The sequence below is a fragment of the Zootoca vivipara genome, chromosome 1 (genome assembly GCF_965207765.1).
Source record: "Zootoca vivipara chromosome 1, rZooViv2.hap1.1, whole genome shotgun sequence".
Lineage (NCBI taxonomy): Eukaryota > Metazoa > Chordata > Lepidosauria > Squamata > Lacertidae > Zootoca > Zootoca vivipara.
In genome coordinates this window covers 50,245,743-50,270,988 of record NC_142582.1, presented here as the reverse complement: position 1 = coordinate 50,270,988, position 25,246 = coordinate 50,245,743, and the positions used below count along the sequence as shown (strand labels likewise).

Sequence of the window (25,246 nt, the reverse complement as noted above, 5' to 3'; positions counted from 1 at the left end):
GCCAGCTCCCTCGGCCAATAATGCGAGATGAGCGCGCAACCCCAGAGTCGGTCACGACTGGACCTAATGGTCAGGGGTCCCTTTACCTTTATACAGAATTTATCAGTAGCCAGCAGGGGGCAGCAAAAGAGGCAATGGGAGCCAAAGAGTATCATTCTAAGTTCTGAAGCAGGCCAGCTGTGTAGGATTTGTTAAGCCACACCTTCTTCTGTTATGTCCCTCCCCTTGAAGCCTCATTGGACAATGCTGGGTCCTCTTTGGGAACAGAAGGACTCTCACTTAACTGCTTGTCTAAAGGGATTTTGTTTACAATTAGAGACTGAGGAGAATATTATTACCTCCCTACCTTAAAAACGGTGGTTTTGAGTACATAGCAATGAGCAATAGGCTTATGCTGCAGGAGGGGAGATGAATTTAGTCTAACTGTAGGAGTAGGAGCAGTGGACGCTGCCTTTTACACGGCCTAGTGTTGCCTACTTGGGGTAAGGGTGGTAGCTCCTACAAATTGGAGATGCTTAGAATTGAACCCAGGATATTCTACATGCAAAACCTGAGCTCTACCACTAAGGCATGGTTCTTCCCAGTCCTAAGTAGGTAAACTCCAGAACCTGTTCTCCTTGCAAGTGAACCCAGCTGCTGATTGCAATAACAATGAAGTCCCATATATAACGTTCATATCCAGCAAAAGGTTAAGCATTTCAAGGACCCTTTAGACAGCATCAACCCATTTTACAGGTGGGAATACTGACATAGAGATGACTTGTTGAAGTCAGCCAATGATTCTGTAGCAGAGTACTGTTATCTTGAAAATCTATCTTGGGACAGCCATCTTGGCAGAGAGAATTGTCTCTCTCTCACCTACACCCACAAAATGCAAGGCAGAAGGAAGGGAACTGTCAGGAAATTCACAATTGCTGGCTGAGGATGATCCAGACTGCTCAATCACTGTTAAGAACAACCCTGTTGAATCAAACGAAAGGCCTATCTACTCCAGCAGACATGAGGGCCATAACCTCCCATTGTTGTTCCCCAATGACAGGACTTGGAGAGAGTACCATTGTAAACAGCCACCGATAGAGATTCTCATCTTAGACATTCTTGCTTGTGCCCAAACTGCCACTTAATGTAGTATATTAAAAAAAAACCCAGTTCAGAACTGCTCCCCCCCCCAATAAAAAAGGTAAACATAAAGGACCCGTGGATGGTTAAGTCCTGTCAAAGGCAACTATGGGGTGTGGCACTCATCTCGCTTCAGGCTGAGGGATCCAGTGTTTGTCCACAGACAACTTTCCGGGTCCTGTGGCGAGCATGACTAAACCGCTTCTGGTGCAACGGAACACCGTGCTGGAAGCCAGAGCACATGGAAACGCCTTATACCTTCCTGCTGCAGTGGTACATACTTATCTACTTGCACTGGTGTGCTTTCCAGCTGCTAGGTTGGCAGAAGCTGGGACAGCGGGAGCTCACCCCATCGCACCTATTGGATCAGGTCAATGGGCCACCAAGTCCAGTGTCCTGGCTCTCATAGTGGCCAGCCAGATGCCTGTGAGAAAGAAGTCTGTAAGCTGGACATGAATGCAGCTGCACTCTGCCCACTTGTGGTTCCCAGCAACCAGCATTCAGAAGCATTACTGCCTCTTGACTGTGAAGGCAGAGCAGAGCCATTGTGGCTAGTAGCTAGTTATAGCCTTATCTATCTTTTAAAGCCATCCCAGTCAGTGGCCACCACTGTGTCCTACAGGAGTGAGTCCCATAATTTAACCCCTCTACTACCCCAGGTGGTTAAACTACTGAGCCTAGGGCTTGCTGATCAGAAGGTCGGCGGTTCGAATCCCTGTGACGGGGTGAGCTCCTGTTGCTTGGTCCCAACTCCTGCCAACCTAGCAGTTTGAAAGCACGTCAAAATGCAAGTAGATAAATAGGAACCGCTACAGCAGGAAGGTAAACGGCGTTTTCATGTGCTGCTCTGGTTTGCCAGAAGCGGCTTTGTCATGCTGGCCCCATGACCTGGAAGCTATACGCCGGCTCCCTCGGCCAATAATGCGAGATGAGCGCGCAACCCCAGAGTCGGTCACGACTGGACCTAATGGTCAGGGGTCCCTTTACCTTTACCTTTACCACATATGGGAAATATTATACTCACTGATGCATATGCTGAGAACACATCTATATTACAATATATTATATTGAATGAAACCTGCGGCCCTCCAGATGTTGCTGGACTACAACTCCCATCATCCCTGACTATTGGCCACGCTGGCTGGGGCTGATGGGAGTTGCAGTCCAACCATCTGGAGGTCCACAGCTTCCACAGCCTTTCTCCGTGGATTTTGGTGGTAGTGTATCCTTACTACATCAATATAGCAGTGGGTGGGTGGGTAGTAGTGCTCCATAGCTGTGAGGCCCTTATTGCTAGGTGTGCTGAGTCAATTATGAAGCCTGACCGACCACCCAGGATGGGGTCAGGCTATGTGTGTCAAAATATACTTCTGGCCTCCAGAACACTGTCTAGAGTGGAGCATGGCCCTTGAGAATACAGAAGCTGGCCATCGTTGGCATAGTGCAACAGTCTGCAATGTCAGCAAAATATGGCCCCGTGATCCCCCAGAAGGAACTACCGTATAGTCAACTGTCAGGAAAAACACAAGCACTATTCTCATCCCACCAGAGCTGGCCCTGCCATTAGGCAAAGCAAGGTGGCTGCATCAGGCAGTAATGTCGGGCAGTGGGTAGCAGTGGCAAGATGTTGGAGCTGTGTAGGTCTGGAAGCCTGTCCTGTGTCATTTACAGCAGCCTGCTGCCCCGGGAGGATGCTGCCCCATCTCCAGTGTTGAAATAAAGCTCTTGTCAATTTCTGTTTCTGGAGTGGGGTGGTGGTACAATCTTGTCCTTTGCTTTAGGCAGTGATACATCTTGAGCCAGTTCTGGATCCTACCTGGTCTGTGACTCTATTAGCTACAGAACCTGAGGGATCATCCCTACTGTTTAGGGTGGACAGTGGACTTCCTGTACACCCATTAATTCCCCATTGCTGTGGGCACATGTGGTCCTGATTATCCCCTCGCCCATTGCCTCTCTACATGAGCTCCTTTTTGTTGGAACCTGGTGTGTGGATGAAGCAGTTAAGAAGGTACTTCTTAATGTTCTTAACAATTATGAAGGTGCAAATGAGCAAAACCACCCCTGAGGCTTCTTTCCAAAACAATTCTGGATTCTTCTTAAAAAGAAAAACCTCTGTATTTATTTCAGGACTTGTAAACTATTCCCACTGCCACCCTGTCCTTATACAAGGATTGCTTCTCTGCTAGCTTCAGGAAGACAAAAAATTTACAAGCCTTTGCATAAAAGGAACATAAAATCAGACCTCCTAGAACAAGCTAAAATATAAAGTCTTTTGTCAAGCCAACTTTGCACTAAATACTTAACAGAATCTTGGAGTTGCTAGCTCGCTTTGTGGCTGTTCAGGACATATTTCTGCCACATCCTTTGCTTCAAATAATTCTGGGCACTGTAGTTCAAACAGTTCCCAGAAACCCTGAAGAAACTACAGTGATTGGGATTCTTTGAGGGAAAGAATGTGACTTAAAGGTACTGTATAGCATGTACATAGCCTCTGATGCTGGGGTGTGGGGGACAGTGACTGCACTCCCCCCTGTGCATTATTCTCTGTTGGAAAGCAAAGCTGGGTGGGCTGTGCAATAAGCCATTTCCTGAGCCAGCCTCCTGCCCTCAGGTGTGGTTTAAGATGCCATCCCATTGTCAGTGTTGAAGTAAGTTCAGTGGGCATGGTGCCATCTTGTGCTTCACCACAGCGCATGCACACACAGAGATGTGTGTTTGTGTGAGAGCTTATCTTTGTGATGGGCTTTGGAGCAGGGAGTTCAAGGTAAAAGGGAAGAGCTGGGCTGTTTAGATCACAGCATGTAAGCATATCACTGGCTTGCATATCTATATATCTATTGCATCTACCCAGTTGACCTACTGATTATTGATCACCAAAAAAATGTGGAGCCACATGGATACCTCTTACACAGGTGGAGAAGGCAGGATGGGGTATGACGGAGGGTAGTTTGGCCTGTTGCATCATGCTAATGTAATAAGATACAGTAGATGACAGCACCAGATTTGGGAGTGGGAATCATGGAGGCATGACCATCTCTTCTAAAGGCCACCCTTGTCTCCCACAAGCAGAGAGCCTAGCTTCATACCTTAGGGGGAAACCCAGAGATGCTAATGTGGCAATCCTGTCTTCACTTACAGGAACACCACTGAACTCTGTGAGGCTTACTTCTTAGTATGCCTCATGTTGCTCCTTGACCTTAGATTCTCATCTTACTCAAATATATTTCTGTGGGACATCTTGTTAAGAAAGGGGCCTGGCAGAACTTGCAAGTTGCAGTCAAACATTTTGTCATGGAGAAGGAGCCATTTCAGACATTGATGCTAGAACGAGTATCAATTGCTACTTTACAAAGGTTAAGGGAACTCTCAAAAATGCCCCAAGGTTCTCACTTAAATTTAAGATGGTGGAGCTGTAAGGAACACCATCAGATGCCTTTGAATTTGTACCAAGATGCTGAAAACTCAGAGCTCATCTTAGACTAATACATCTCTGTGTATGAGCTGCCACCCAACTTTAGATGCTGGACCGTGGGATTGAGGTTTTATCATTGTAACATTTGGGCTGCTTAATTGCTCAGCTGCAAAGGCAGAGATGAGTCAGGCACACGAGTGACGTCCAGGAAACTCTTTAACCCAAAGCACTGGAGTCAAGACTCTCTGCCCTGGGGGTGCTGGAGTCCAGTTGTGTGGTTATAATAATTCCTTTAGCCCCAAATCCCTTTGCCTGTGCCACCTATGGGCTTTGTGTGGAGCCATAGATTGCCCACTTCTAAGAGAATCACAAATGCTTTTGTGGCTCTGTGTGTATTTACTTACCGTCTTTGCACTGCAAAGCTGTGGGAGGAGGGAAACCTGTGGCTAAGGCTGGGATGCTGGTGAAAGATCTGGGTTTGGTTCCCAGATCTGTCAGCGACTCTCTGGGGGATCTTGAGTAACACGCTTCCTGTTTGTCTGCATTTGTCCGGCCATCTTTCTCATATTAAATGCTCATTTTTCTTTCTGTTACACACAGATCGTGAAAATGCTTGTACATTTGTTGCAAACACTGTTTTTCATATATATGCATTCCCATATATTTGTGAACAAGATCTTAATTTTTCATATTTTAGGCAGAAGTAACCTCTCTTGGCAGGTGCAGCATGTACTGGGTCAAACGCACTGCCACTTCAGAAAGAAGTGGGACTGCCTTGGAGACTCACCTGTACCAGTAGGACCAATGTCAAATAGATCCTTAGTTTTGCAGAGAGAGGATTGCTAACAGAATAATTTAAGTCTGATACACTCTTTGTATTAATGACCCCTCTGGGGTGATGCTGGTGCCCCCACAACAGGTTTACCTGTATCTACCGTCTGTCATCTTGTATATTGATCTTCCCATAGAAGTATTAGAAGTTTTCTGTCACCAATCACATTAGAACAATGTTTCTTTATGCTTCACATATTTATCTTTTATACTGGATATATGGCTTCTTCACAGTGTGGCTGTGTACACACACCCATTCATTCTGCATCTAGTGCACTCCCACTAATGGTCTGGGAAGCAGTGTATAGATGATGTTAGCCACAATCCATATATATCCTGTTGCTTCTTATAAAATACCACATTTTGATGCATTCCATCCCACCACACAACCAGCTTTGATCCAAAACAAGCAGAAGAATGTTATATATCTCTGCTTCTTCAGCTGGTAATGTGTCTTTGAAGAGTGCAGTGACGGTTGAGTGACCTGCACAGTTTGCTACCAGGGCTGCAAAAATGTCTACCAGCCTGTCTCCTCTGGCAGCTGCGATGCAGAGGAAGGATGGAGGACTGTCGCTTCTGCAACAGCCCATTCACTCACCTGCATGGAATTCCAGGCACTCAGCTGCATTGATTCATCATTGCCTATGGCTACCAGGCAAGGGCTTAAATACAAGGGAAGGGCTGTGGTTCAGTGGCAGAGCAACTGTTTTGCATGCAGGAGGTCCCATGCTCAATCACCAACAGCTCCAAGTGATTCTAGGAAAGCCTCCCTTTCTAAAACCCTGGAGAGCTGCTGCCAGTCAGTGGAGACAATACTGATCTAGACAGAGCAATGCTGTGACTCACCAAGGCAGACATCAGCCAGGGCATGATGATGCTGAACAGGAAAGGATTCCCCACTGGGGACAGAGGAGTTCCTTGGTCAATAATGTTCCGGAAGTGTCTCAATAGGTATGATACTGTGCAAGTGTCAGGTGGCTACTCTTTTCTTGTTTTATGGCAAGCTTTGGTGCTTCTCATTTAACAGTAACAATGCCTGTAAGCGAAGCTTTTCTTTTCACTGCTGTATCTCACAAATTTTGGGTGTGTGAGCTTAAGACATAAAGGTGGAGTATAAACTGTAACAACTCCATTTTTATTTTAGACTAGTCATGAAGCCCGTTAAATTAACGGGTGCTAGAACAGACCAGTTGCTCTAGCAACCTCGGGGACATGCGCAGAGCTGACATTCATTGCTTGCCCGCCGCCACTTGTAACGGCTGCTGCCGCTTAGAAGTAAGTCCACGCGAGAAGTAAACGGCCTCGTGAGTGCGCCTGTGTGAAGACAGAGCTCGCTCGTGAGCACGGGGCTATCTCGCGCGTCTTCTGGATTCTCTCGCGAGAGCTGCTCCGAATGCCAAGAGGCTGAGCTCCCTTACACGCCGGCCAACGCGCTCCATCTCTGCGCTCCAAGTCCCAACGGCTGTCCGTGGGGCACATGCGCAGTAGCGCAATCCCACGGACACAGGGACTGGACGCAGAGACACTTGCACTTTATTATATAGGCTGCTGGATATCATCAGCATTCAGTCATTATGTCTGTCAAGTATTGTGGGTGAAGTGTTAAAACTGAGCAACCTGCCTCTCAGGAATCTTTTTATGATATTAATTTTTCAAGAAAGTAATCTTTATGCAAAAATATTATCATTTCATATTCAGCGAGTGTCTATCCAGTAGTGTTGGCTACCAAAGCCCAATATGTCATTTTCTTTGTTTCTGTAGTTTGCAAGCCAAGATTTTGCATGCTTTAGGGTAGTCAGATGTTAGAGAGCTCCTGCATCTTTAATAGTCCTGTGGAAGACAGGACAGCTGTTGCTTCTGTTAAAGGTGCATGAGTCCTGTCCTCCTTTGCACTTGGCCAACCCAGCATACTCCCATTATTAATTTAAATGACTCAGAATGAAGTTGGAATGGACCACATCACACAAATGCAAACACACTGTTGCCTCCCAGCTGTGCTTGAAACTCACAAAGCAAAGCAAACACAAAAACAGAGGCTTTGGCACCTTAATTGTGTTTGCTGCAGCAGACCTAACCCTCTGGGAAGTGTATCAAATGCCTTAAACAAATTGTGACATTGTAATGGCTATTTTAGGCACCTCTAATAACAGTTGCACTGTAAATGTTACCACTAATGGCAAAGTATTCATCCCCAAGTTACATATTAATGACTGAGAACTATGCAATTATTCAAAGTCAGACAGAGTTCATTGAGATTGAAAGATAAGATCAGGTCTGCTTGAGTTCAGTTCATGGTTCTGACATTTTTTGTTACTAGCTTGAATAGCCTTACCATTGGATGCCAATGATTAGCTTGGGTTTGAATAGTGTTTACAGGATCAGGGCTAGCACCAGGAAAGTAAGCCTTGGCAGAATCCAATCTGGATAAGGAACAAGGCTGGACCATATCCAGGAAAGGCAGGACAGACAGGCAAACTGACTATTTGTGATAGGCAGCAGTCACACTGTTAGAGAAATCCATCCCAAGGGTGATTCATCAGGTCCAATCTGTTGACAATTTTAGGCAACTAGTAAAAATTCTTTCTAACAAGCCTTTCATGATCCTGGAACTTCTTGCATTTTTATTTCTTTATTGCTCAGAGATTTTATGTTTTGTAACTGTTTGACCATTTTATTTTATTATGACCAATGAGTTGCACTGTTGTGGAAATCAGTCAAAACCATTGGCCAGTAGAGTTGGCATCATTTCCCCTCATATGAATTGTCTCTTCCTTTAACAGCTGCATAATCAGCAGAAATTCACCTTTCTTTTTGGTGGCACTGGGAATGCAGTGATGTGAGAAATTCCATGTTGAATGCAGCTGTTAAATAGGCTCTGGAGCATGTTGTTGAAAAAATTTGTATACCCTTCATCTGAAGATCCCAGGGCCTATGTGCACACAGCAATCTTAATAGTTCTCTCTCTCTCTTTTTTAGTTTTAAAAATAATCTTTATTTAAGTCATTAAAATACAATACAAAGAAAAAAAGTACACCATTTAAACAAATATTTGTTAAAATAAAAATAAAAAAGATTAACTTCCCAATCACCACACATCACTTGGCTTCTGAATTCTCTTTAGTTTGCGTTCCTAACCATTACATTACATCTCTGATTGAATTTTTCCAATCCCTTATTATTTTATTTATTTTACTTTCCATTTTCCCATCCTTTTTACAAATTTCCCCATTACAGCTTAATTTAGCCAGATCATCAACTCCGTTTTTATATCCTTTTTCTTAAAATACTCCTCCACTACCCCCCATTCCAATTTAGATTTTTGTTCAGAAGTATTCCTGATTGCAGCCGTCATTCTTTCCAAATTCATAAATTCTATTAATTTTATTTGCCAATCTTGGATTGTGGGCACCTCAGTTTTCCTCCATTTTAATAGTTCTCTAAGGTGTCAAAAGTGTTTAGGACCAACCAACAGTAGATAGTATTGAATGCTAGTATAGAGGGAAAATCATGAAAGCAAAATAAATAAATAACAAATAAATAATGTTAATAATATCATGTTCCTTCCTAGCTTTCTGCAGCCTGAGGTCTAGGGACACCATATGTTTATGTACCTTGACCATCTCAGAGGTTGCCTGAGGTCAAGGCAAGCCATATAGGATGACTTCCTTCCTTATGTGGGCATTCCTTTCTGTGCGGGAAAACCACATGTATACCACCAGTAGTGTGTGAGAGCTCATGTGTGAAACACCTCACGGCAAAATAAATATCACTAGTGAAAAGTGCTATTTTTCTAGAAAAAAAAAGTGCTGGAACTGGAACTCACCATGAACATCTCCCTTGTTCTCTTAGAATGGCGTTGTAGCCCACCAGAGATGTGCCAGAACTGAGTTCCAGTGAGTTCCAGCTGAAAAGAAAAGCCCTGCTAGTGAGAATGAGAAAGATGTGAGCATCACCCAGAGCATAGGCATAGCCAAGTGGTATGACAGAAGGCAGGGAGAGCAATAATAGACAGACAGAGCCAATGAAAGGCTGAACCAACTCATTCTGGTTTTGTCCCCATTCTCCCTGCTGTATTTTACAAGAAAGGGATGTGGGTGGTGCTGTGGTCTAAACTGTGGGAATGTTAGGGATGTGTATTAGGATATATTATTTGATAGATCCTATCCAAGCTTGTGTTAGCAAGCTTCCAATATCAGCAGAGTGACATTCCCCTTTTGTGTGCAGCAAAGCGTGTGCATTCAGGTTTGCTAAAACCTGTACAATATTATACATCCTGGCAAAGTCCCCTTTGTCCCTCTTAAAAGAAATACACAACACAGTGTTTATAAAATAAGATAGAGTTTACTTTCAGTTTCATCCTGAGTTAACAGTATAATCTCAGAAAGGCAGGCTTGCATAGAAAAGTTACAAGTATATACATCTGGAGTCTACTTAGTAAAGTGAGGCTCCATTTGGTCTCTCTCTTGGCTGCAGGCCAAGAGGGAGAACCATTCTAACTGGAGATTCTCTGGAGATGTGTTCCCATCGAAGGAGAAAAGGCTAAGAGAGAGAATGGCTGCTGGCTAGGGGCTTTTGTCCCAGCTAATCCATCTCATCTGCATATCTGGAGGAACAGGAACTTAATCAGGTGTCCCTCCAGGTGAGTTCCTGTTAGTGGACACTCTAGGAACTGTTGTGACTTGTTTGCCCCAGTGTTCCATCCCACATAAACTGAGCCTCTTGGGCTTGCTGATCGGAAGGTTGGCGGTTCGAATCCCCGTTGCTCTGTCCCAGCTCCTGCCAACCTAGCAGTTCGAAAGCATGCCAATGCAAGTAGATAAATAGGTACCGCTGTGGCAGGAAGGTATAAGGTGTTTCCGTGTGCTCTGGTTTCCAGGGGTCCTTTACCTTTACCTTTTACCTATTTTACAAGGGCAACACTGAGACTTGAAAGGAGGAGGGTGACAGGCAGTGCCACTCCCTGGACTGATTGTAAGAACGCGGGCATGTAGGAGGGCAGATTGAGGTTAGTGAGGCGGTGCCTCATTTGCCCTCAGGGACTAGCTTCCAGTGTACCCATTTGGCAATGGCTAATAACCCTAAGGTGGCGCTGTGGTTAAACCACTGAGCCTAGAGCTTGCTGATCAGAAGGTCGGTGGTTCGAATCCCTGTGACGGGGTGAGCTCCCGTTGCTTGGTCCCAGCTCCTGCCAACCTAGCAGTTCGAAAGCACATCAAAATGCAAGTAGATAAATAGGAACCGCTACAGCGGGAAGGTAAACGGCGTTTCCATGTGCTGCTCTGGTTTGCCAGAAGTGGCTTTGTCATGCCACATGACCTGGAAGCTATACGTCGGCTCCCTCGGCCAATAATGCGAGATGAGCGCGCAACCCCAGAGTCGGTCATGACTGGACCTAATGGTCAGGGGTCCCTTTACCTTTACCTTTACCTTAATAACCCTAAGCAGCCCGAGCCTCTAAGTTTCAGGGGCAGCATTGCTCTCAGTACCAGCTCTTGGCAGCAACAACAGGAAAGGGCTTTTGCCTTCCTGTCCTGCTTGTGTGCAGAGGCAGAATTAAGGAAGTAAAACCAGTTTGATTGCACTGGGCACAGAGCTTTGGGGAGCACTTCAGGGGGTGCCACAATTATTATGCAGAATGGAAGGTGAGAGGCGGGGGTGGGGGACACACCAAATTTTGGTGTCGCACAGGGCGCCACTGAAATTTGAGACCCCAAGGCCTGCCACTGTTGTGTGCTCCTTTTATGTTCTTATAAGATGGGGTGGCTAAGCCTTTCTGGTCTGAGGGTGGCATTCACCCTTGGCCAACCCTCTCGATGCTGAATGCCAGTGGTGTGTGGGCACAGTCACCCACATTCTTGCATGCACACACACACACCCTTCTAAGATCAGTGGCACTGGAAAGGGTAAGAAAAATTTGCTTGGGGGTGGGTGGGCAAATCAGGCCCCCAATTTGGAGGTTAGCCACCCCTGTTTTAAGGAATGTCAAATTGCTGCCAAGATTTTCAGCCTCCTCCTCTATGACTTGACAAAAGACATGGGCATATACGTTCTTGCAATGGTTCAGTTTTCATTGCTGGAATTACTTGCAGCTGTCTCGAAGTGTAAGCAATAACATGAGCAGAGACCCTTAATTAAGAGCTATTGATATTTCTATCTTTCATTGATTTGTCCCATCTTGTGTTTGTTATTCTGTTAGTCATCAGTGTCATGTCCACAAGCTCCCCCATCCCAATTGTATAATTATGTGGAAGTGGGTAATTCAGTGATTTCTGTTTCTGTTTCTCAAAAGAGAAAGAGCCCAGTCACACAACACCTCAAAAATACTCTTTGGTTGCTTCTTTTCCAAGTTAAAGGGCAGTTGTTTTTACTTCAGAGGTTGCACACCAAAAAGTTTTGTTTGTTTTCACTCTGCCCAACTCACATTGCATTTGGTTTCCCCCCTTCTTAATTGTATGCAGTGTAAAGTGTACACACACACACTTTATGAAGGTAGCACTCAAGGGAACAAATGCCATAGTGAAGTTTGCAACATGTAACCTTAGCTCTGCCTCTTTGATGGTGTTCCCAGTCCTTAATTACATAATCTCATCCAACGAAAATATATCACACTCTCAGAACATGCAAGCATGAAGCCCTCCTGGTGATTTGTCAGTGCCCAGGAATCCCTCATCTTTCTGGGGTGGAACTATTATTTCTTCCTAGTGCCAAGCAGGGATCTCTGGGCATAATGTTTATAATAATAACTACAGCACATTGTGAAAAAACCAAAACTCAAAAGCTGCATGCATTTTTTAGTATGTCATGTTTTTCTTCCTCTGCCCGTTACCCCCCCCCTTCAGTCTCCCTACATTTTTTTTGCATTTTGCACACAAACCCATTTGTATGCAGAGCCTGGACCACTCAGCTCTTGAGAGGAATGTTTGGTGAAGTGAGGCACCAAAGTGAAGCAGCAGATTCTTTTCTCAATTCCTGCACACTGACAGCTGAGTAATTCACCTTACTAGGCCAGCTTCAGGTATATACTGAGGTGGGAGAGGAGCTGCTACTACTGGGTTGATATCCTGGAAGAAAGCAAGCAAGCATTCTGCCAGGGACCTTTTTCACAGACCTCTGTACTGCAGAGTAGTCTGTCACAGCCCAGGAAAGAACTCCCCAGCTACAGGGGCCAGGATACTGGGGATTTCATTCACATGTATTTTTGGATCTGCAGAAGGATGGGATCAGTGAGGCAGGGCAGGCTTGCTTGGAAGTTTATCCCACAGAGTTCAATGGTATTAACTTCTGTGTAATTGTGAATAGGATTGTAGCTCTGAAGAAGGCAGTGATGACTGTTGCCCATTGGAACAGGTAAGGTGCAAGGCACGGAGGCCAACAGTAGGTGGAGTCAGAGCCAATGATTGGTGGAGACAGAAGCAATGACAAGCATAGCTTTTTCTGCTGACCTGCATCTGACTCCAGCCCTGACACAGAGCCAACTAATTCCAGTTCTGTCCCCATCCTCCTCCATCCCAGGTTCTACTAAGGCAACCCTGAGACTTAGAGGAGGAAACTGACAGGCAGTGCCCCCACACCCCTGGGCAGTTTGTAAGAAAGAAGGCAGGCTGGTGGGGTGGCTGAGAACAGGCACATGTTGGTGGGACCGTGCCTTTGTAGAAATGGATTTTGACACCAGGAGAGGATATACTGTTATATCCTTCTTTGCTCACATTAGTGAGATCAGCAGAGTACCATTCTTTGCAGCTTAAACTTGGAAGCTAAGACAAGGTTGATTTAACCTTCTAGAAACAATAATCCAGGATGCTTTAAAGCAGATTGGATATTCCTGATATTACCCCTTTTCTCCTCCTTAAAGACAACCATCACGTACACATTGGTTTGTGAAGAAATAAAAGCAGTATTTACTTACATAATCTAGGCCGTGAAGCAGCAATTACAGTGGCAAAAGGAAGGCAGGTTTATAACTACTATCTCAGTTACAAAAGTACAAAACCTAAGTTCAAAAATGGTGTTTGAGCTGCAGAGCTCAGACATGCACTTGTGGTCAGCTTGGAAGCATGATAAAGAAAGAAGAGGCTGCTCAGGCAGATAGGAAGTATGGAGTGTTATAGCTCCTGCCAAGATAGACAAAAGAAGCGATCTCACAGAGTTCTCTCTAGCAAATTTTACAGGAAAGCTCCGTGAGCCTCATTCCCTTCCTGTGCTCATCTGGCAAAGCATGACTTGCTGGCTTGACTGCAATAATATCCCACACTACTAGACCAGCCTCCACTGAGAAGAGGGTTGGGGAACCCTCAGGCCTGGGGGCCAAATGTGACCATCTAAGCTTCCTTCTCCAGCCCTTGGGACTCTCCCCAGGCCATACCCCCATAGCAGGCCTGCTCCATGTTCTAATTTTGGGTGTGGTGGTAGTAGGGAACATACACAAATGATGTGATAGATTCCCTCAAAATGCTCCTTTGAAAGCCAACCCTGAAACAGCATGTATTTTAACAGAGAAGTAACTGGGAGTGTTGCTAGCTACTTTAAAAATTGGGGGCAAAAGCCCAAAGAATTTTTCATATAATAACATATGCATAGATGTAAATTCAGACTGACTCAGAAGAGGGGAAATCCTGTGGCTGTTACTGTCAAGGGGTGTCAACAATACTTATTTATTTTTGGACACAGTGCACTGTATGTGGATTGAGCCGTCCACTGCATTCACAATCTGTTATTAAGAACTGCTGCCTATGTACATATTAAAATGATAATTCTTGTCCAACATCTCTAACATAACCTTCCTCTCCCTCTCTCCCCCCCCCCACATGTGACATGTCTCCTTCTTCCCCACCCCATTCAGCTATTGCATGTGCCTCTGGGCAAAATAGGATGGTGAGTGTTTGGGGCTCACCAGCACTGTGTTTTACAGTCTACCCAGCCTCCCTTTAAGCAAAGAGGTTTTTTAAAATCAAGTTTTTAAAAGGATGAGAAGGTGTCGAAGGTCTTGCAAAAAAAGACTGGTAGCTCGGCCGTCCGTCCCCCCGCGCCTTAACAACACCTCTGTAAATAACGTAAAGACACCATACATTAGTGTACCCTTCAAAAAGCTGCAATACCCAGCACCTCTAACAAACTAGTTCCCAGGAATCCTTGGCTGTGTGTGTGGTTTAAATTGATTGTGTGTATGCAGCCTAAGCCAGCACTCATGCAAGTCATGTAACATCATCCGGTTCACTCAGAAACAAGTCCCACTGTGTTCAATAAAACTTAATTCACTCATAAGTGTGTTTTTGGATTACAGTTTTACAGCACAATCCTACCCATATAAACTCAAGACCTATTTAATTCAGTTGAGTTTATTCCCAGGCAAATAATCCCAGGTAGTAATCATAGGGGACTTCAACTTCTCCGATATCTGTTGGAACTCAGACTCCGCCAAGAGTGTAAGATCTGACAAATTCCTCCATTGCATCGCTGACAATTTCATTTCCCAGAAGGTGGAAGAACCAACAAGGGGATCATCTATCTTTGACCTGGTCCTCACCAATAGGGATGAACTGATTGATGAAGTGGAAGTGCTTGGAAACTTGGGAGGAAATTTCTCCTGGGTTTCAGGATACAGAGGCAAGGGAAAACTGATTATAATCAGACACACACTCTGGACTTTAAGAAGGCCAATTTTGAAAAGCTGAAGGAGCTACTGGGTGTAATTCCATGGTCAGAAATACTCAATGAGAAGGGAGTAAAAGAAGGATGGGAGTTTCTAAAAGGAGAAATATTGAAAGCCCAAATGCAGACAATACCAACAAGAAAGAGAAGTGGGAGGCATCTAAGGAAACCGGTGTGGCTGCATAAGGAGCTTACAGATGAGCTGAGAGTTAAGAAGGGCATGTACAGTATAAGAAATGAAAGAAAGGGGAAACCACAAAGAAGGAGTATACATGAGTAGCCAACAGTTGCAGAGGGAAAGTCAGGCTGGCTAAAGCTCAGAATGAGCTCAGGCTTGCAAGAAAGGTTAAAAATAATAAAGAATGTTTATTTGGCTACGTCTGAAGTAAGAGGAAGTGCAAGCAAGTGGTGGGTCCTCTGCGTGGGGAACACAGATAAATGCTATTGAGTGACAGAGAAAAGGTGGAACTATTCAACACCTACTTTATCTCTGTCTTCACCCAAAAGGAAAGCGATGCCAAACCTGATAATAACAGAATAAACGATGTAAGGAGGGAGCTGCAGCCCAATATAGGAAAAGAGGTAGTAAGGGAACACCTAGCTACTTTAAATGAATTCAAATCTCCAGGGCCTGGTGAGCTGCATCCAAGGGTCCAAGGAGCTTGTGAATGTAATTTCAGGGACTTTGTCTATTATTTTTGAGAATTATTGGAGAACAGGTGAGGTCTCTGCAGACTGGAGGTGGGGAAATGTTTTCCTCTTCTTCAAAGGGGAAAAAAAGGAAGATCGAGGTAACTACCAACCAGTGAGCTTGATATTGATACCAGGGAAGGTCCTAGAACAGATAATTCAACAGTTGGTCTGTAAGCATTTAGAAAAGGATGCTGTACTGTAATTACTAAGACCCAGCATGGGTTTCTCGAAAATAAGTCATGTCAGACCAATCTGATTTCTTTTTTTGATGGAATTACAAACTTGGTGGATCAGGGAAATGCTGTGGACAAGGTGTATCTTGATTTCAGTAAGGCATTTGACAAAGTCCCCCATGATATTCTCACGAGGAAACTGGTAAAATGTGGATTGAAAGAGGTAACTGTTAGGTAGATTTGTAGCTGGTTGACTGACCAAACCCAAATATTCATGAATGGTTCTTCATCATCCTGGAAAAAAAGTGACAAATGGGGTGCCTGGACCCATTGTTGTTCAAACATCTTTATAAATGACTTGATTGAAGGAATTGAGGGGATACTCATCAAATTTGCAGATGACTCCAAACTGGGAGGGGTAGCTAGTCGCCCACCAGGACTAGATGGACTTTTGGTCTTATCCTATTTATTTACCAGTTTTAAACTTATCTATTCTGCTTTCCTCCAGAAAGAATCCAGGGTTAATAATAAACGACAGCTGAAAACAGTTTAAAAACAACCTTCTAAAAAGATTTAACCACACCGGTGTCCTTATTATCCCCACAAGGTAGCTTAGAATGAGAGAGAGAGTGTGTGTGGCAGGCCCACAATCACCCAGTCAGGTTGGTAGCTGAGCAGGGATTCGAACTCCAGTCTCCCTGATCCAAGGACTGAAACGCTCGCCAGGAACGCTCACCACTGCGCCCCAATGGCTTAGCGAGCAATTTCCGGGACTAAGTGCCAGTGACCCTTGGCTCAAACGGAGTCCTTGTTGTTTACAAAGCATCACAGGAGTCCCTTATTACAGACGCCGCGGCATTAAAAACAACACAATAAACACCTTTCATTTCAGATGCAGAGTTTGACTTTTATGCGGGGCTTTTATGACTTTTATGTAGGTGAGCTAGCAGATGCGCGCGTGCATGTTTTCTACGCTTGTGCCCTGAAAAGTCTCCGGAGGGGGGAACCTTCGATTGGGGGGGGGCGCTTGGGCCCACCACCCTGATTCACACCCGCCCCTCGCCGCTTGCTCGTCTCCCAAGCACTTCGGCCCCAGAGAGGCCCCACTCCGCTCTCGGGGGCCGCTTTCTCGGCGCAGGCGGGGCCGAGGGCGCGGTAATTGCAGACCCAGGCGAGGTTTGCGCCGGGGACAAGCTCAGGCAGGGCCCCGCGGGAGCTGTCGGCTTTCCCCACCAAAGCAGTAGCAGTTTGGCAGCATTTTTCTACCCTCGCCGCCTTCCCGGGGGTGGGGGACGGACGAGAGCTGACAGCTTCCTGTTGTCTCCTATTTTTCCACCCCCGCGTCGTAGGTTAATAAATAAAAAAAAGAGCTGCGGTGGGGCGCCCGCATTTTTCTCTCTCCCCGTACCCTCGGGCGCGCCGTGCGCTCTGGTCAGCGCGCAACGGACGCAGCCGAGCTGGGACGGGGGGCGGGCCTTTGGGCGCTCTCCGAGGAGGACCACCGTGGGTGGGAGGGAGAGGAGGGCCGCTGGCTGAGCGCTTCCCCGTCGGATCTCGCCGGGGTGAACCACAGTTCAGCGTTTGATCCTCCGCCCCGGGGCTTGATCGTTATGTTTAAAAGGAGGACAAATTGTCCCTGCTTAATGATACCCTTGCCCAGGCCAAAACTCCGGTGTGGCGCGTAGCGGAGCGACCCCCCCATCCCACCCCACCTCGCGCCACTTCACCCCCGACGCAGTAAAGTCTCAGCTCGAGATCGCCCGGGCTCTTTTCAGCCCAGGGACCTGCTTTCCATGGCAGCAGCGGTCAGCTGGGAAACATGGGGTGGATCTGGTGATGAAAGACTGCTCTGGCCTCGAGGGACTGGGACCCTGCTCAGACTCTCGGCTCAGTCATAAAGTTCAGTGGGTGACCTTGAGCCAGCTGCAGCCCCTCAGTCTATCTCACCTGGCAGGGTTGTTGTGATGATAAAATGCGGGGGTGGTAGGAGAACAACCTATGCCTGGACTGGGGATCCTTTTCGAGATGGAAGAATGCACTCCACACTGGGCAACTTTTTATTCAAGGGAGGGCACATGTGGGGGGTGGGTGAGGCCACAGGCAAAAGTGGATGGAGCAACCAATGTAAATTTAGTATTTTGGTATTTAGCAGACCAAGAAAAGGCAGGATGTATGTAATAAATTAAAGCTGCTTTGAGCTTTTTCCTCTGCAACTGAATATAAAGTCCTTCCATATCTGAGGGACTCACTGAGGTCCTTTGACAAGTACCCTTTTCTGGGCATCCCTACCTTCAAAAGTTAGGCAGATGGCTGCAGGGAAAGGGGCCATCTCTGCAGTGATGCCCTGATTATGGAAGTGCCCTCTCAGACTTGTGTGCCTGGTTCAGCCTTTGTTACCTTTTAGACACCAGGCCGTCCTTTCCCACCAAGCTTATTACAACAGCTTGGGCTGTTTTAGAGTTTGTTATCTTTTTATATGCTTGTAAGGGGTGCTTTCTGGCTAGTTCTCCTGGAGCTTGTTGTATATTGTTTTGGATTCTAGTTGTGAGCTGCCTTGAAGATTAGAAATATTGGGAAGGAGGAATATACAGTATATCTGCTTGTGTGTATCCATGAATGAGAGATTTTCAGGCATACATAACACCCAGCACCTCATGCTGCAACTTGCAGTATGTGTGTGTTGCTGGAGGAATAGAGGGAGTTTTGATAATCCTCCCCCCAATGTCACCTCAGCCCTCCCAGTTGTTACCATAGTTGCTCTCATGATTCTGAAGCCTATGCAGTTCCCTTTAGCGTGACTTGTATTACTTGATCCTAAAAGTAAGAGATAACCTAGCAAATTGATAATATAAAGCTTGTTTTTGCTTTCACACAGACACATTGCACACACATTAGAGATCTGGCCTTACATATTTTACACTTTTTGTTTTGGCAAACAACACTCCACCCCAAAGTGGACACAAACTGAACATCACAAAATGTAGATTTATTATCCCTACAGACTTGTTTTCTTTTGAACATGACAATCAGAATAAGTTAGTATAAGCTGCTCTTAGCCCTAATTCTATTTCTGTGGTGACTGAGTATTATCTATTCAGATGCTGTGGTATTTCCCCATGCAGTTCCATTGTGATATATGTATCTCTGTTTCCCTTTGCTTTGACTTACATCTGTATGGTGCCGCTTGTTACCACAGCAGCACAGGAGCTGCTTGTAGTATCACCCCACACTTTTGCCTTAATATTTAAAGGCCCAGTGTCTTCTGGAAAAGGCCAGCTGCATAGGTTCTTCCCACCCTATTGTCACCTGGCTAAGAACAGAGGGAGCAATGGACCCCCCCTACATACTGCTGGGCCTGTAAAAGTTACAGTAGCAGCATGGACTTAACCCCCCCCAAAAAAAACTGCTCCCATGCTGCAGCTGTAACATGCCTAGCTCTACAATTCTATGATCGGGGTGTCAGCTTGAATAAAATATGGGGGGGGGAGGTAATCTCCGCCCTGCACAATCGATCACAAGATGTGGCACACTATTTGAATGGCAATGCCCATCAACTTGGGGGGGGGCAGCCCCCTCAAATTTTGTGGTTGAAGGAGCCTCAGCCCCTAGGAGTTGACTCCTATATGTCTATGATTCTATATAAGGGGCATCTGAGGCCCACTTTTTTTTTAATGGCTGTTTTCTCCTCTCTTTTATTGAGTGCAGACCTATGAGATGTATTTGAAAAGAGCCCTGCTGTTTGACTAAGATCCCAAAGGATTGCACTTCCAGCCCTTGTAGCTGGAGAGAAACGTTTTGAGAATGGTCGGGTAGCTTTGTCCAATGCTGCCTTAAACGTATAGACTGGACAATGCATTCAGTGCACAAGGAGTGGAACTTCAATGTCCAGAGCAGGTGACTGCCTCTCTCCATGGTGCTTATTCAGCTTCAACCCTTCTCCATCTTTCAGTGCCCATTGACTACTCTTATTCATGTATTCATGGCTGCATGGGACTGCTGCTCCAAAATATGAAAAAATGCAATAGTTTATAATCAATTAATGATTTGCATTAGATATCATGAGACTAGCATTTGGGTTTCTTTGGTACTGTACCTTATCAAGCTCCTCAGCCCCTCTTTTCTTTGCACAGAAGTTACACATCCTGTACTTGTGACGTTGTGTCAGCTATGGCATATATCTAGCAAATACCTAGTTTGTGTCATGGTTCAACAAAGCTCCAGCTCAACGGCCTGCTGTCAATTTGCCCCTAGTTTTGTTGCAATCTGAAAAATACAGTCTCAACAGAGCCGTATGGTGTGATTCTTCAGAATGTGTAGATTGGCTCATACTTAGCCAGGCCCAGCAAAATTACAAATTTGATTTATGGAGGCATTTTTAACATGTACCAATAAATGGCAAATGGACTGTTTACTCTTCTTGATCTGTTGAACTCGGGACACATCATGATGTTTCCCATGGCAAGGAAAACGTACAATGCATCATTTCTATGGCTATAGCTGTGTATGTGAACAACACTTTGGGGACATTGTCAAAACCAGATGATGCAGATTACCCACCCTAATCTGAATGTGGGATTACATAATGCTGAGCACACATTCCAAATAGGAAACAGCTCAGAGTTGACTTTGCACAGCTCTGCAACCCAACGTACATACTCCTGAATAAAGAGAAAAGTACAACTTGGAAGCTGTCAGTGATTCTGTGGAGATGGCCAAAGAGTAGAGATGGTGATGAGGTAGAAATGCAGGGGGCGGCAAAGCAGACAGGATGTGTGGTAGAGCTGGGGGACGTCCATGTTAGCATGCAGTATTTGCACCAGAATGCTCTTCCTGGTTTCTGCTTCTTTGCTGTGCCTATGAGAACAGTACCCATTTGCAGTCCTTCCATTTCCTTAGCCTTACTGAAGTATGATGACCCTTCTGCATTTCCAATCAGCACTCACTGGTACTCAGGATTCCACTAAGTGCAAGTTAGGTCTTATATATGTCTGATATATGGTATGAGGTTAGGCCTCTGGATACCTGCTGCTAAGGAGCAAGATCAAGGCAGGGCTGTTGCTGTCTTGGGTTTCACAGAGGCATCAGGTTGGTCGCTGTGGGAAACAGGACGCTGAATTAGATGGACCTTTGGTCTGATCCAGCAAGGCTCTCCCTATGTTATGAAGAGAGTGCATGTTTTTGTACCACATGGGATGCCTCATTCTAGAGCTAGTGCCAGCATGATGCAGAGCAAAAGCAGCTCATGACTGGATCATGATGGATGACTAGGAAGACGGGACAAATAGAAAGTGCAGCGCTGCCTGCGTGGTCTCATTCACAAGCACAGTCATTGCCTTAAAAGTTCATGGGTGGTGCACATGGATTCCTTAAACCCTGTGCTTTATAACTTCCTCTCTGGACATGTACCCGGGTCACTGAGTTGTGGGGCTGAACCATTGCTGGGAATCCCCTGGCTGCCTCAGCTTCTCTAGTGACTCATCTTCTTCATTGTGATTCCTCCAGAACTTGCTGAGAATGGCAGAAGATGAGCCAGGCAGTAAGGAGCCTTTTTGTGCCCTCTTTTCCAACAAGATAGGCAAAGATCCAAGTGGGGAAATCCCCTGTAAGATCTGTTAGCTCCACTATCTGGGACTCTGAACAGGCTTGGCAGCCTTCTGAATTTTAAGTGTTGTGATGCTGAGGTTTCCCCTGAAATAAGCTGCTAGTTATATACAGTACCACAATCAGGTATCACACACTGTGAAGCCGCCTGCCACTAGAGAAAGAATGGACAATAATGAAACACTGGGCACAGCAGATTAATGTTATTCTTTGCCTTCCTGGTATCAATCAATCCCTTCCTAGCCCATAGCCCTGTCTCAGATATCTAAAATGCATTGCATTGCATGTTGCAGAATGAAAAAGTCGCATGTGTCTTTGATGGGTACTAAATATGATGGAGGAAACTGTTCAGGAGTTGATGCACAAGGAAGCACCAAGTGCCTGAGCACAGGGAGCCTCACCAAACCCTCTCTCTGGCCGTTGAAATTTAGCAGAAACATGGCATATTTTCAAGTTCTGCTCCATGACCATGAAACAGCAAAATTGTTCTTTTTAGAAATGAACATTGAGATTATCTGGATGTTGCATGTGACTGCATAGATAGGTACAGTAAGACATCTGACATGAAACAGGTCTGTACGTTTCTCCCAGGAGAATTGAAGCCCCTTGGATTCTAGGGTGAGGAAATTCCTGGGACTAGTCTCCCCAAAAAGTTGACAACAGACACATTCTTAAGTGTGATGAGTAAAACCCCTGCACTGAGAATCATCTGGTAAACCAAGGAGGAAAGCTGGCATACACCCAGAGCTTGTTTACTGGCCTTTATCATTTTTCAAGGCCAGTCAGCTGTTTCCTTGAAAAGAAAGCTGTTTCTCTGGATTGTGCTGTTCCCTACCCCAGAACAAGCAACATTTCTAGAATTCATTAAGTTGTATCCAACTTAAGTCATACACAGGGTGGACCTATTAAGAACAGTTATTATTTACGTATGCCTAAATTAAGTCAATTGATTTCTATTGGTCTGCTCTTGGGTATGGCTTGGTAAAATACAACCCACTGTGTTTTATGGACTTGTTTAGGACTATGGACCATTCTGCATAGAATAAAGTGATAGTGAGATGACCTGTTCTTAGACTATACCATGTCAGACTATAGATTATAGTATTTATTTTTATTTTTAAAAACCCACTCTGTCTATAGAAAACAAGCATGGCTAAAGAAGAGATTTAGTGTAACCCTTTCCTTACGGTTACTACATTCAGAGAATTAAAAGAAAATATGGGGAAGTATTCAAAGATATATATGACCCCCTCTTACCTGTAGTCTGAAGTACAGCCCAAAATTCTACCACCCCAAGTCTCCTGTTCTACTGTATTCTGTGTAGAATGGTTCCCAGTGTGTAGAACCGATTCCCAGTGACAAGTGAAGATCACCCTGCCCTGGCCTAAGGGGGGAAATAAGTCTCAAGTTATGTCAGAGCAATTCACTAAAATCCCACCTAAAAGTCAACTGGTAGTGATTTTTTTTGGGGGGGGGGAATCATGTGAAACAGCTGTCAGATTGAGAAAGTGGCAGCTAGGAGGAGGGTCCTTTGGTGTGAGCCAGCATAGCAATTTCTTTGTACTTAAGCTGAGGACAAACCACAGGCAATGAGTGCTTTTATTGCCCTGTTAGTGAGTATTCCCAGGGCATCTAGTTTGCTATTGTTACAGACAGCAAGTGTGCTTCAGTCTGACTTAGCACAGCAGATGTTTTTGTTGTAGTAGTTAGGTATTTTAGAACTTCTGTAATCCATTCTTCACCTAAAGGGCCCAGAGCAGAGAATACATATTAAAACAAAACAAAACAATACAAAAATATATATAATTCAAAGTACAGTAAAATCACCAAGTAGGAGCAGAAACAATATGCACTTAAGTTGCTCCTCAGAGAATGAGGTTTATCCTTATTCCTGGGACTTTAGCTAGGATTTATGTCACTCATTCATATTCCTTGAAAATACACACTGTCAAACTTTGAATACAATAAGGTGTTTTTTTAATTACTTGTAAGAGCATTTGTATTGTAAAATACTCAACCCCAATGCTTTTTAAAGTTGGCTTTGCATCCTTTTAGAAGACTGCATTCTATTCTGCCTCCTTTTTCTCATAAGATCAGTGTAAGTTATCTGAGTGTCACCTACTCTAAAACCTCTAGGCATTACTATGAACAAAATAGGAAATAAAGCCCATATATATGATGGACTTAAAAAGGAACATCAGTGACCCAACCCAAGCTATTTAGGGGGAGCCTCCCTGTCCAAAACAACAACCCCAATAAAGAACAATTGTCAGCTGGAAGATGTGGACTCAAAACCCCTAATAACTGTGCCACTATTAAAACTAATAAAATTGCAACAAGTTTACTAAAAATCAGGGGGAAAATAAAAGTCTTCTTGTTTCTAGACTGGCCCTGTGTAGACATCTTGGTTCAGTGGATAATTTTATCACTTTGGGGCTTTCCCAGATGGTTGCTATTTGCAGGTGGGATTCAATCACCTATTGGCAAATTAGGTAAAGGTACTGGTACCCCTGACCGTTAGGTCCAGTCCAGTCACGGACGACTCTGGAGTTGTGGAGCTCATCTCACTCTATAGGCTGAGGGAGCCGGTGTTTGTCTGCAGACAGCTTCCGGGTCATGTGGCCAGCATGACTAAGCCACTTCTGGTGAACCAGAGCAGTGCACGGAAACACCATTTACCTTCCCGCCAGAGCGGTACCTATTTATCTACTTGCACTTTGACGTACTTACAAACTGCTAGGTTGGCAGGGACTGAACAACAGGAGCTCACCCCGTCGCAGGGATTTAAACTGCCGACCTTCTGATCGGCAAGCCCTAGGCTCAGTGCTTTAGACCACAGCGCCACCCGCGTCCCCACTGGCAAATTAAGGTTGCACAATTAAAGCTGATTGGAAGGTGTTGCACAACAAACCTGCTTCCCCAAAAGACCAGAATTTTTGAGAGAAGGAAAGTGATAGAAAAATGCACTGGGACATGGGCATAGCCAAGGGGTATAGCCTATCCCCCCAAATCCTCAAAAAGTATTGAAAAGCATGGAAAATACTCAAATTAACTGAGGTTCTGCTCCCCCCACCCAGCAGAAGCCTGGCCCCCAAACAAAAGCCAATCTCCCAACATAAAGCTCAGCTGGCTACGCCCATGCACTGGGAGGTGTGGAATAACTCTTGCCATGATGCTACATTGTCTAGCTTCCCTGCATAAGATCAGAATGAATGCTCATTTAATAGCCAACATCATCTAAACTCCCTGCAAACAAATCAGGATTAATGCTCAATGAAAAAGTCCCCTGGAAAACACCCAATATCTTTTATGCCTATCCTAGGCCTAACCATTTCTATGGAGCTAGAGTGTTTCCTTGTCTTTTCCCTCCAACCTCTCCAGGGCAGTGGGCAGCCCATTGGTCATGGATCCCAACAGCATCTGCCGGAAGACCAAGCGGCTGGCTGGGAAGCAGGCTGAGCTGTGCCAGACGGAGCCTGAGATCATGCAGGAGGTGGCCAAGGGGGCCAGGCTGGGCGTGCGGGAGTGCCAGTACCAATTCCGCTTTCGTCGCTGGAACTGCACCAGCCACAGCAAATATTTCGGCAAGATCCTACAGCAGGGTGAGCTGGGCAGTCTCTGTTGTTTGGGGAGGCAATTTCTCCCTTTGGGATTTTCCCAGAGACTAGAAGGCAGGTCTAGCTCTACCACTGGGCAAAGCGAGGCAATCACCTTAGGTGGCATGTGGTGTGGGCAACATCAGCACCTCATAAGTCTACCCTAGCCA

General features: G+C 45.3%; 1 protein-coding gene across 4 annotated transcripts in view; it reads left to right on the top strand.

Moving 5' to 3' along the window:
- Nucleotides 1–25,246, top strand: part of WNT6 (Wnt family member 6) — a 46,682-nt gene that overhangs the window by 13,434 nt on the left and 8,002 nt on the right. For 2 of the 4 annotated variants that reach the window (XM_088652841.1, XM_035127192.3), the window contains exon 2: nt 24,862–25,082. The exons of 1 other annotated variant lie outside the window; for it this stretch is intronic. In XM_088652841.1, coding sequence (XP_088508967.1) covers nt 24,884–25,082 — 199 coding nt within the window. In that variant the 5' untranslated portion in view covers nt 24,862–24,883. The remainder of the gene's footprint in view (nt 1–24,861; nt 25,083–25,246) is intronic. One more of the 4 variants, XM_088652831.1, reaches the window with a different exon arrangement.